Source organism: Maniola hyperantus, chromosome 22, assembly GCF_902806685.2.
Source record: "Maniola hyperantus chromosome 22, iAphHyp1.2, whole genome shotgun sequence".
NCBI lineage: Eukaryota > Metazoa > Arthropoda > Insecta > Lepidoptera > Nymphalidae > Maniola > Maniola hyperantus.
The window spans coordinates 5,068,580-5,081,530 of record NC_048557.2 but is presented as its reverse complement, the minus strand read 5'-3'; the positions used below and the strand labels follow the sequence as shown (position 1 = coordinate 5,081,530).

Genomic DNA, 12,951 nt, shown 5'->3' with positions numbered 1-12,951 from the left:
ACACTCACTCAGGGCACTTATAATCCAGGTATTAAAAAATAAAAGACAGAAAAAATATTATATTGTATTTATTTACCACTTCCTACTAACTAGTCAACATAGCTATATACAGCGTTATTTACCACGAGCAAAGTAAAATAACAGTAATTCAATCATACAATATTACAACCTGAGGTTTCATACGAAATTTTCTATAGATGTATATCTAATCTTTGTTCAACTAATTCATATCACAGTATTGTACGAAATAAAAATAGACATTCCTTATGAGAAAATAAAAAGGTAGATTTAAAAGAAAAAAATCAACTGAAAAATAATGGATTGCATTGTGATTTAAAATATTGGAATATTTTTCTACAGGTCGCGCAGAACTTCGATTTATACGCACGTTCAAGCGTTTCCCTAAAGTTGATAGATTTTGAGCATCCAAAATAACGTCAGACTAAAATGGACTGTAAGTTCTCGTATTTGACGTCACATTTTCATAGAAGCTCGCATACTAAGCGCGTGTTTTGACGTTTGATAAAAAGATTTAACTAGTTGTCAAATACCGGATTACAACGTTGGACTAAAATCTCAGAATAAGGACTGTTAGAAGTAGCCCTATTGTGACACTTACTGTTGGAGCGAGATAGCTAAATGCATTTAAGCTCTTGTTAGAACGGACAAAATGATTATGTTTTGTCCTTATCACCGTGGCCACTTTTTTTTGTTTGTCAAAATGTATTTGTACGTGAGTATTTGACAAACAACGTGAAGTGTAGAAGGAATGACATTTCACAAGTAAGAAAATCTGCTTGAGCGAGAGGGACTGAGGGGGTCACGCTAGTTGCAAATCTGACATATCTGTGACTAAAATGGACCTGCAATGTAATTTGTTTCAAAGCACCTACTACCAACTTTTTACTAAGACCTCGCTAGAAATTCGACGCGACTGCTATGTGTGCTTGCAAAATTTTCAAAATTGCAAATCTATTTAGGAATAATCATTTATTCTATTATTTTATCCCTTGCTGCGCTTGGATTCCTTCAATACATCGTCTTCCGGGCTCTCGGTGGTGACGCCTTGGATATTTTTCTTCCCCTTGAGCGCTTCTTTCACAGCATCCACTAAGTGCTGAGGCTCAGATATGGAGACTTTGTTACCTGTACCAACAGAAAACTCCTGTATTTCTAGACATTGGTGACTATTCACAATTTCTAAAATGCCGTGGCAATTGCGATGGCAGTAATACAGAAAACGGCGCTTAAAGTTTTGTTCTAATATTTTGTATTCAGAGGCATAAAACCTAGATCTTTTATATCGTATAGTCCGTACAAAATTAGTTCTCACGCGTTCTCATTTTAACTTTGTGTCAACTGTCATGTCAAAAGTACGGTTCACTTTTAAAATAAGGGCTAAATCGTAATTTTTGACATGACACTTACTAATTAAATTAAAGGGTCGCGTGATAACTCATTTTGTACGCGTTATACGTTCTATGAATGACATTGTAAAGAAAACTAAAAATTCGACATATTGCCTTCCCGATTACCACGGTAGTAAAGTAAGCTATCTAAAATGTTACTTTTTGAGCAAAAAATCATAGCCGTAACTAGTTACCACCCTACGCTAAAGCCGTGCCGCTAAGTGATTTAGCGTTCCGGTACGATGCCATGTAGAAACCAAAGGGGAATGGGTTTCTTAAAAACTGCCATACCCCTTCCAGGTTAGCCTGCTTCTATCTTAGACTGCATCACCACTTACCAGGTGAGATTGCAGTCAAGGGTTAACTTGTATCTAAATAAATAGGATATAATATGTTGTATAGAATCAGGCGTTACTTTGCGGAAATCCATGATATACAATTAACCAAAAGCTTAATTTGCTATAATCCGCTGAAACAGATCAAATCTTTTTTGATGAGTGTGTTTTGAGATTTGCGTGGTGCTGCGTGGTAGTTGTGCGTATTGCTTGCCTGGTGGCTGGGTTTTCCTGCATGTTTAGCAGTGGGAGGGCGGGCGGTGCATGGCACATGCTGCATGTTGCACCATACAGATTTGATATATTTCAGCGGATTATGGTTTCCTATTATGCCCTGTGTTCTATTTTCGCAGATTTTTTAGTAGAATCAACTGCTTTTATCTGTCGTCTGCGATAGGTATAGGGGTGCAAAAATTCACAATACGTATTACAAATCTTGCAACTTACAAAAGAAGTGCTTCTCTCTTTATATTTTGTCACCTACGATAAGCAAAATTATTTTTTGTTAATAGATTACTTTAGTACTTTACTATTCTTAGTGGTTAGGACGTCCGCCTTTTATTCGGAGGTCCGGGTTCGATCCCGGGCAGGCACCTCTAACGTTTCGGAGTTATGTGCGTTTTAAGTAATTCAAATATATCACTTGCTTTAACTGTAAAGGAAAATATCGTGAGGAACCCTGCATGCCTGAGAGTTCTCCATAATGTTCTCAAAGGTGTGTGAAGTCTACCAATCCGCACATGGCCAGCGAGATAGACTATGGCCAAAACCTTTCTCACTCTGAGAGGAGACCCGTGCTCTGTAGTGAGCCGGCGATGGGTCGATCATGATGATGATGAGATTACATATAGTACTACCACTTTTATAAGTCGCATCGGAAAAATTACTTTGCGCAGAACAGCTTAAGCTGACTAAAACCGAATGTACACCAATGAAATACAAACCTTATTGCTCGACGTTAAGATTTTAAACACAAATGCAACAGAAACTCGTGCTATTCCGATCATAATTAATCGCGCGTATAAAACATGATACGTAGGCTCAGAACAAATACCCGTAGAAGTAGCTCTACTGTGACTCTACTGTTAGAGCGAGATAGCTAAATGAATTTAAGCTCTTATTAGAATGTGCCAATGTGTGAAATGGCCACTTTCTTTGTTTGTCAAGATGTATTTTGTTCTTGACAAACAATATGAAGTGAGGTTATATTGACTCAAGTATTTTAAAGAAGTAATTGATTTGTTTTGAATTGAATTGAATACAAATTTTTCTTTTTGAAGTTATTGTGCATTGGTGGGTAGCAGTATACTAGGCTACAATTGCCGAAGCGAACGTAAAATAGAAGGAATAACATTTCACAAATACCTCTGCTTGAGCAGGGGGACCATAGAGGCCACGCTAGTTGCATATCTGTAGGTATATATCTGTGCTCATAGGCAACAACCAATAGCGTTGGTTGGCTGAGATATTTTCGCACCATTCAAAAATAAAATTTCTGCGCAGGTACATCGATGTAACTTAGAAAAGTGGTAGTACTACGAATACGTAATACTAGTAATACGACCATTACTAATATCTTTACTACATCGGCTATAGCATGATGGCAAGGGGATTGCAAAGGATTTTTTAAATAAAACAACAGTTAAATAATCATAATTTTAGTATATTACTGAAAATTATTTACACCTTTACAATTTCATAAATATATTACATAGCACAACAACCATCATACTATATCCTTACGGATTAACTAACAAGCCTTTATATTTAAATAACATACTACAGAAAGCATTAAATGCCTTTATTTTATTTACAATGGTGCCTATTCGGCATTCCGAACCAGTGGTAGATGCATCCGACGATTCAAAAGTACTTGTGAAAGTTTATTTAAATAAAAAATATTTTCATTTTTCATTTATTTTCATATTATAGTGAGTAGATTTTGAGATCTCACTCGCCATTTTAGCTCTATGTGACAACTGTCATGTCAAAAGTACAGACGAAATCGACCTACGGTTCGCCTTTAAAATAAGGACTAAAGTCGTACCTTTGACATGACAGCTGACACATAGAGCTAAAATGGCGACTGATGAGATCTCAAAATGTACGAATCATACATGAATCTCTAAACTAAATTTGACAGTTCCTAAAATAGTGCTACACTTTTCAAAGTGCGCTCGCTGCGGTGGTCTCGATGAGGTTTTAGATTTAATTTAATGTTGTTTTATTAACCGACTTCAAAAAAAGGAGGAGGTTCTCAATTCGTCGGAATCTTTTTTTTTTACTTTATATTAATTCATTTCTATTTTTATTTAGGTATTTCAAAGGGGAACATTGTAAAAAGGATATCATTACTATAAGACCTGTAAAATCTTTGCTTAGAGATGGACGCAATCGAATAGACACCGGTATTATCCTAAATGTTTTTTAAAATCTATGCGATTATCGCAATCCTTTCTATTGGATGACTACCAAAAATTCAGCAACTTCTGTTATAGATAAGTCAATAATTTAATTGACTGGTCAGAGTCATTTGTTTTGGAGGCCGAGATCAATAGAGTGTACTATAACTTTGCCTTGCGTATCTGCCTTCAGAAAGACATTTCGGATTTGTAGAGCGTTGTCTCTGTCACTCATACCTATATGACGTTTTGTCGCTCAACACAAGACAATGCTCTACAAATCTGCTATATCCTTCTAAAGGTCGATGTACATTAATTTCTGCCGCGTACTGTACCTATACATATATCTCTCATTTTAACTTCATCAAACCCAAGTTTTATACATCACATGTGTGACTTTTCTCGTCAAAAGCTATACACAATACACATATTATTAAATACTAGATGATGCCCGCGACTTCGTCCGCGTGGATTTGAGTTTTTAAAAAGCCAGTGGGAACTCCGATTTTCCGGGATAAAAAGTAGCCTATGTCCTTCCCCAGGATGCAAGCTATCGCTGTACCAAATTTCGTCAAAATCGGTTGAACGGATGGGCCGTGAAAGGCTAGCAGACAGACAGACAGACACACTATCGCATTTATAATATTAGTATGGATATGGATTTATGCCTCATATAACTCAGGATCCTGCTCTTTTTGTTTGCGTATCGTATCTCTATATCCAAGAGGTACATCCCTATATTGTAACTCTTTCTCAGAACGTTCACTTTCATCGATATACTTTTGCAACCCTACAGTATCTTTTATATCGCTTGAGGCAAAAATAATAAACGCTATTATAGAAGAAAAGAAGCCTACAAGGAAAGTGGTCCTATTTTTCTCGAAAGCGTCAATCATGCTATCTAGGAAAGTCCACACAGGTTTCTCTCGGGTGTTAGATTCGCGATTAGCTTCGTGAATTGTTTGGGTGTCTTTCGGACTATCGCTTTTTTTGGTTGTTGCTGTAAAATAAATTTTAGCAAGTTTACAAAATGCAAACTATATGGTGGTGTATGAGTTTTTACAGTTTAGCTAATTGGTTATTTGTGCCATTTTGACGCGTCATTTATACCCTATCCGCGGCAAGAAGTGCACTCTATGCACACCAAAATTCAGTGGACGCTAACTATTTTGATGCACCAACAAATCGCAAACAAAACTATGTTTTCTAATGTTTTTTCAAAAACCATTTTCGAATTGAATTTCGAATATTTTTCGAAAACATATTTGTGATTGGTTGATGATTCAAAATGGTAAATGCCCATTGAGATTTTTATCTCTATAATTTGAATGGGATGACGTCACAGAGAGAGCACTATACTAACTTCTTACCGTGGATAGGGTATAGATAGGACTAGGTAGGAAGTAAAATCGTTTATACAGCGTTAATCTATATAGAAGCTATGTTTTCTTACCGTCTCTGTCGTAGGAGACACCTTGTATCTGTCCGGGCGTGTCCTCCTCTAGTTCAGCGTATGCGTAGACGAGGGCTTTCTGCTTTTCGCTCAGCGTCTTTGGTACCTTGGAAAACAAAAAACCGGTCAAAAGCGAGTCGAACGAAGGATTCCGTCCATCGTACAAGAATACTGCAAGTCAATGATGGACTGCGCCATCTATATGTGATTTAGTATATTAAATTTTTCGTGAACACATTTTTTTGTGGATTTTTTCCTTTACTTGTGTTATAAAACATACCTACCTACCAAATTTCATGATTATTCAACGGGAAGTACCCTATAGGTTTCTTGACAGACAGACATAACAAAGTGATAAAGGTTCCTTTTCTCGTTTAAAGGTACGGAATCCTAAAAATTAGGCAAAATTAACATGTAGCTGATGACTCTTGGAAAGTGGAAAGTATACCACCTCCTTATAGAGGGCTTATGCGAGAATCGAACTTGTGATGTGTTATAGTTTTTGCATTTCATGAAGACGAGTGACTCATGCTTGTGTTTAAGTCGTATTGGTATAAGTAAGGTACACTAGTGTGCGTTTGAGAGCGCTTGGTCGCGACTGATTGGTCCGACATACACGCACACTTACGCAATGCCTATGTAAACGACGTAACCACAAACAAAGTTCACTCGTCTTCGTGAATTGCAAGTGTACCTGTATCTTGATATGGACGTAATGATCGCCGTAGCCGTGCTGGCTGACGCGCTTCATGCCCTTCCGCGACAAGCGGATCGTGCTGTGAGACGACGTGCCCGGGACGATCTACAACAAACACTATCAATTATAATAATATCATCTTGACCTATATAGTACAGTATAAAGAGACACAGTCGTCTTTTTATCCCGAAAAATCAAAGATCAGCTAGTTTATGATATTAGTATGGTATTCCGCGAATTTAAGCAAAACTTTGAGAGCAGTTGTCTCAAAATCTGCCAAAGAGACTTACTGCACTTATTGAGCGCGGTGGAATGACACCAAAGACAGAGTAAGGATACATAACAGGTTCGACGAAGCGGTCTAGACAGACCAATCGTGCGGTAAGTGCGGGAAGAAGGAGCTGAAACGACCCGAACTGGCCTACGTAGTGGGCCCTATCTATATCTATCCCCTATATATATATCGGAGAAATAATTAGATTTAATTTTACGTGATGACTTCCAATGTCTGACATGTGGTGTTTCTTATTTTTTAGCAGTCAATGCGTGCAAGCGACGCCGTCAGTCTCTCGTCCACGAATGTGAAAATCTAATTCCACGCGGACGAAGTCGCGAGCATCAGCTAGTGCATAATAATAATGTTCACCCGACCTAATTAACTTCAGAAGTAAATAGATAAAATATAAAACTAATGAGATACATGCCTGTAACGTATGGTCTTCATACAGTCCTTGTATTCTCACAGTGCCGCCAAGAAGTGCTTGAGATACGGAGATCTGAAATAAGAAATTAATTAAATTTAAAAAAAAATTGCTTAAACTTGACTTGTGTTATTGGCTATACACAAGTCGAGTCGGCATCCTGTGTGGAGTTTTTTTATAGTAAGAAAGGCTTGCACTTGCTTAAGACAGAGCAACATGAGGTCTAGGTTGGAGCACGCTTGCCTAGAAGATGCCTATTCACTCTTGCCTTGAAGGAATTCAAATTATACTTGGCAGGAAATAAGGACGCAGGAAGGGCATACCACACCTTAGCAGTTTGTATCAGAAACGTTGAGTTTCTGCTCGTACAAGTAGATTGGATGTCGACCACATAAAGGTGCTAGCGTTCACAGCTGAGATTTTTGTCTCTATCATTTGTATGGAATTGCATAACAGAGAGAGCGCTATACTTACTTCTTTCTGCGGATAGTGTATAGAGCTCTCCACTTTGAATGTAACCAAGATCTCTGAGTTGCTGAAATGTGTACTGTTTGATGGTCTTCCACACCCACTAACACTGTGATATCAACAATACTCACAGTACAATCAGTGTGAACGTCTGGTCCATCCCGCTTGAAGTAGCTAGAGCTCTCCACTTTGAAGGTGACGAAGATTTCTGAGTTGCCAACTGACATACGCACTGTCTGACCGTCTTCCACTCCTGCTGGGACTGGCACTGTTATTTTTTTGCGCTGTACCTTAAATAAAACAGTAGAGGTTACAATCTAAATATATAAAAGGAAAAGGTGACTGACTGACTGACAGACAGACAGACTGACTGACTGACTGAGAGATCTACTAACGCACAGCTCAAACTACTGGACGGATCGGACTGAAATTTGGCATGCAGATAGCTATTATGACGTAGGCATCCGATTAGAAAGGATTTTTGAAAATTCAACTCCTAAGGGGGTGAAATGGGGGTTTGAAATTTGTGTAGTCCACGCGGACGTAGTCGCGAGCATAAACTAGGTTGTTCATATAAATAAATACTGCAATAATTTATACTAATATTATAAATACGAAAATGGTCTGTCTGTAAGCATTTACAACTCATCTGCTTAACCGATTTTGACGAAATTTAATACAGAGATAGCTTGCATCCCAATGGGCATAGGCACCTTTTTATTCTGGATTCCTGCAGAGTCTTAAAAAATCTACTTTTCTATTTCCATGGGGTGGGGTCTTAAAAATAAGATAATTTTCTATAATATTTCAGCTTTACAACTTAAATAGTTTTTGAACATAATGAAGAATAGATAATGAACTATCAGTTCTTATTTCTTTTTTTACTATGGAACCTGAAATAATAAATACTTACTGACTGTCCTTTTCCTTCGCATTCAACACAAGGGAACTTAATTAGCATCCTAGTACCATGGCAGTGTCTACATGTAGAGCGCATTACGAATGGACCTAAAACAAGTTCAAAAACGACAACCTATTTATCTTTAAAATATTATATGGATGAATAACATATCATCAAAATTTTTATCCATCATATTATCCACTGAATATTTTAATATACATATAAATATCAGTTATTTTTAATTATTATGGACTATCCATAAAAAATTACACCCGCGGCATTTTAACTCTATGGGTCAACTGCCACGTCAAAACTATGATTCACATTTAAAATAATGACTAAAAATGAAAATCATACTTATCACAGTCATGAAATTTGACACAAAAAGTTAAAATGGCGCGTGACATGTTAAATTTTACGCGTTATACTCAGCTCAGTTTGTTGTGGGGTTTTTACAGACCTGGGCGAGTTTGGAACTCCTGAAGTTAATTTAATTATCACCACTATATCATCTTACAAATCTATGCCCATAAAGATGCCCATATGGGCATTTCTGATCTTTCTGACAGTCAAAAAGGGTAAAAAGTTACCTATTTTGAATAAATGATTTGATTTTTGACTAATTATAGAATAGTTCTGCATTTATAAGGAAATTCATATACATCTCTCAACAATTTTAGATCATGTTCATTTCACATAGACAGCTGATCTTGCACCTGCATAACAGGTGATTTATCTATCAATTCAAAAGTACAAAGAGAGGAGCGACGGCAGGGACGTTTATGCGGCCGCGCATTGGCTCATTCAGTCAAGCATTCGTTTCTTTATGGGCATTGGTTAATTGCAGCACAATCATAATAGTATACCCATTGTGCAGGCATCCACTCCACTGTGGGGGCTCAGTAATTCTTTTACATGAAAAAAATAGTAGTTACTAATACTATAATGTAGTGAAACTGGTACCTCTAGAGAATGTCTCCATGCCAGTGCCATTGCAGTAGGTGCACTTAATAGACTTTGTGCCGGGCTCACATCTTGTGCCCATACATTTAGGGCATGTGTCTATTATGTTTATATTGATATCTTTGTTCACACCACGGGCTGCCTCAGTGAACCGCAGGTTTACTATGACCTGAAACAATACTATTGGATAAACTTATGGAAGAAATAAATGTTAACATTTATTGCTTTAAACAAATATTGTATTAGAAAATATGATACTTTTACTGGTACTGATGTGATGATACAAAGAGAGAGGTAAATTTAATTATTGGTAGACACATTACACATTTCATACATATTATTATGATAAAGTGCCAGCTTAATGGGTACCTTTGGCCCAGGGGCAACCAGGGGCGGACTTTTTGACGACGTTTAATTTTAAGTTGGTAAGGTTTATTTAAGTTTGTATGTTTTATTTTAATATTTTTAAGTACTTTTAATTTAGATTTAAGTTTATTTAATAGAATTATATAATAGTTTTAGTGATATTAACATTAAATTGTTAGCTTTATCAAAGAGAGAGAGGGAGATATAATATTTTGATGTTAAAAAATTGTATTTACAGCCTACAAATAGCCTGCAATAATTCAAAAAAAGGTTTTATCTCTCATTTTCCCTTTACTGTAAATGTTTTTGGTGCAAATAAAAAATAAATAATTTAAGTCAATGTAAAGACTCAAACAAGACAGCATCACTGATGTATGGTATGACTAAGGTATCAAGATGCTTCTTGATTTTAAACTAAGATAGATATATTACAATAATACAAAACAGGTATAAAGTTCATTCATGGAAAAACATCAGTGTTCTTTGTTTTGTGAAAAAAGGCTCTAACACACATTTAGAACTAGATGATGCCCGCGACTTCGTCCGCGTGGATTTAGCTTTTTAAAAATCCTGTGGGAACTCTTCAATTTTCCGGGATAAAAAGTAGCCTATGTCCTGCCCCGGGATGTTAAAGCTATCTCTGTACCAAATTTCGTCAAAATCGGTTGAACGTTTGAGCCGAAAAGCTAGCAGACAGACAGACACACTTTCGCATTTATAATATTAGAATGGAAGTATGGATATAAAAAATTGCATACTTCCTGAGAAGCTCCGAAACCAAACTGGCTTTCTGCAAAGTCACTGAATGCCTCACTCTTGAACCCTGCATCACCAAAAATCTTGCGGAACAGCTCCTCGGGGTCTATGGTAGACTTGTACTGCCATTGGTGTGTGAAGCCTTCTGTACCTCCTGGGCCTCCCATACCCATGTTGTCAGAGGTTGTCCCATATGTGTCATATTGTTTACGCTTGTTTTCATCTGACAGAATCTAGAAAAGATATTTCCCATGTAATTTCTAAATGACATGGTAACAACTAATAGTAGTTAATAGTGACATAGTAGTAGAAAGTAGTACAGAGTGGTGTTTAATATGTGTATATTCTATGTCTATAGTCATAATAAATATGAACTTTTGTAAAAAAATAAGTTTTAGAAGAAGAGTTGTTCAAGTGTATGCAAAATACAAATAATTTCTATGGACAAAGCCTTCGTATACAGTACACAGCAGAATATAATGTACATCAACCTTTAGAATGAGAATTCGGCTTTGTAGAGTGTTGTCTCTGTCACTCATACCTATGTGATGTTTTATGGACCAGCTCTATCTAAAGGTTGATGTACATTATTTTCTACTGCATACTGTAATTTTGATAGAACCTCACTTACAGGTAAGTTTGTTTAAACATTAATTATTATTTAAGTTACCTGTACAACAGAAATAAACACCAATAAATTAGAAATAGGAAAAACATCAAAAAAGTACTTCATGGCTTGCATGCCAAACCTATCTGGAGCAAAAATTGTGGTGTGTCTATTTTAAGTTTTAACATTTATCTCTATTTGTAACAAAAAAATAATAACAAAAAACTGTAAGATAATTCACGAACTTTGAAATTAATAGTGAATGGAGACGCTTACTTCATACGCTTCTGAGACTTCTTGGAATTTCCTAGAAGCTTCTGGATCCGATTTATTTGCATCAGGGTGATACTGCTTAGCAAGTTGGTAGTATGCTTTCTTAATATCTTTGGCAGAGGCATTCTTCGAGACGCCGAGGACTTTATAATAGTCGACTCGTGCGTATAAGCTGTTCGTAGTGTGAATACTTCGATGTCTTGGACCATCTATGTTATCTACAAAACATTTGAGGTTATGCTGTACCAAGGCAGTACATTTCTATTTTAATAAAAACTTAGCCACACTTATAGGTCAAACACCACAAAACTCGAACACAAATCATATAAGGAACGTAATAACGAAGCATTTAATTGAATGATGTAATGACAGCATGTAAAACTTACTCTTGAAGTTTTTACGTCCCAATGCCGAAATAGAAACCACCGGGCTTCCTAACAAATGGTTGCAGTTACATCTGTGAATATACCGGCAAGACGTTTTTGATATATTACTAGTGAAAACTGCACTTAAAGTTTTTGGATTTAAAAATCCAATAATACTCCGGGTCGGAGCCATTTTAAAAGAAAAATTTAAATGTCAATTCGAAGATAAAATGACAATTGACATCGTAGCTTGACATATAGAGTGTTGCCAGATTCCGTAAAAGAACTTTGTACTTATGCTGCATCTACACGGTACATGTAACCCAAGCAAAAGACGGGTGTAAAAGAAACAAAAAAAAACCGGTGAAGTGCGAGTCAGACTCGCGCACCAAGGCTTCCGTACCTACTCGAGTATTGTTTTCAACATTTTGCACGATAAATCAAACATTTTATTATGCATAAAACTAAATAATAAAATTTGTTTTAGAATGGTGCCGATTCTCTAGGCGGTTTTCTAATTTTAAAATGTCTAATATTAGACTTAGAGAGGTGTGTTATTCTGAAAACCCACTTAAATGACAGGTCTAACCTAAAATTGAATTTGACAGCACTAAACTATTCAATTTAGATTTTAAAGAGCAAAAGTTATTCTGTTGCACGAACTAAATGTCTAAATTAAGAAACGTCAACCTAAAATTTTCTAAAATTAGAGTGGACCTCGCGAGGTGCCCACTAAATTTAAAGAGTCTGCTTAAATGGCAAAATGGACGTGTTTTGAAAGAAGTATTTTTATTTGAGTTTAGAATTGTTATATTTAAGATAAAAAAAGTGTCTTTTAAGTGTTTTAATTTAATTTTAACTTTATAAAATGGAAATATACGTGGTTTCTCTGGCTCGTCGTTGAATCGCAAAAAATAATTAGGTTGGTTATCTACTTTGTTGTCTAAGAGTATCAGACACCTCCACAGACATCCTGGCGGCTTCAGCAAGGCAAACCTAAGATCCTTAAGTCTCCTTATTTCTTAACTAGCAAGTGGCAGCTGTTCGAAAATCCTGTGGGACTAGGATACTTTTCTGTAGGTACTTAGCTTACCTACCTACCTAATAAAAGTAGCCTATAAGTATATCCTTCACTAGTATGTGTCCTTGTGAAAATCTCTGTGCCCAACTAGGTTAGATGCATAAAGCAACATACCCAGAGACAAAAACTTGCATAGGTAGCTACCTAAATATTAGTGTGAACAAAATCTTTGCC

The 12,951-nt window shown here is 36.4% G+C and overlaps 1 protein-coding gene across 3 annotated transcripts; it reads right to left on the bottom strand.

Moving 5' to 3' along the window:
- Positions 1–52: 52 nt before the first annotated feature.
- Positions 53–11,926, bottom strand: LOC117992800 (protein tumorous imaginal discs, mitochondrial-like). 3 transcript variants are annotated; one of them, XM_034980513.2, is made up of 11 exons: positions 11,718–11,925; positions 11,335–11,549; positions 10,454–10,684; positions 9,330–9,498; positions 8,379–8,473; positions 7,597–7,755; positions 7,001–7,072; positions 6,294–6,401; positions 5,600–5,705; positions 2,192–2,224; positions 1,012–1,146 (listed from the first exon to the last, which is right to left on the bottom strand). In XM_034980513.2, exons 1-10 carry the CDS (start codon positions 11,887–11,889, stop codon positions 2,211–2,213), a joined length of 1,341 nt encoding a protein of 446 aa, XP_034836404.1. In that variant the 5' UTR covers positions 11,890–11,925; the 3' UTR covers positions 1,012–1,146; positions 2,192–2,210. The 3 variants fall into 3 exon arrangements, with proteins under 3 accessions (XP_034836403.1, XP_034836404.1, XP_069362322.1); XM_034980512.2 differs by lacking the exon at positions 2,192–2,224 and having other exon boundaries at positions 53–1,146; XM_069506221.1 differs by lacking the exons at positions 1,012–1,146; positions 2,192–2,224 and adding an exon at positions 3,387–5,146 and having other exon boundaries at positions 11,718–11,926.
- Positions 11,927–12,951: the final 1,025 nt, after the last annotated feature.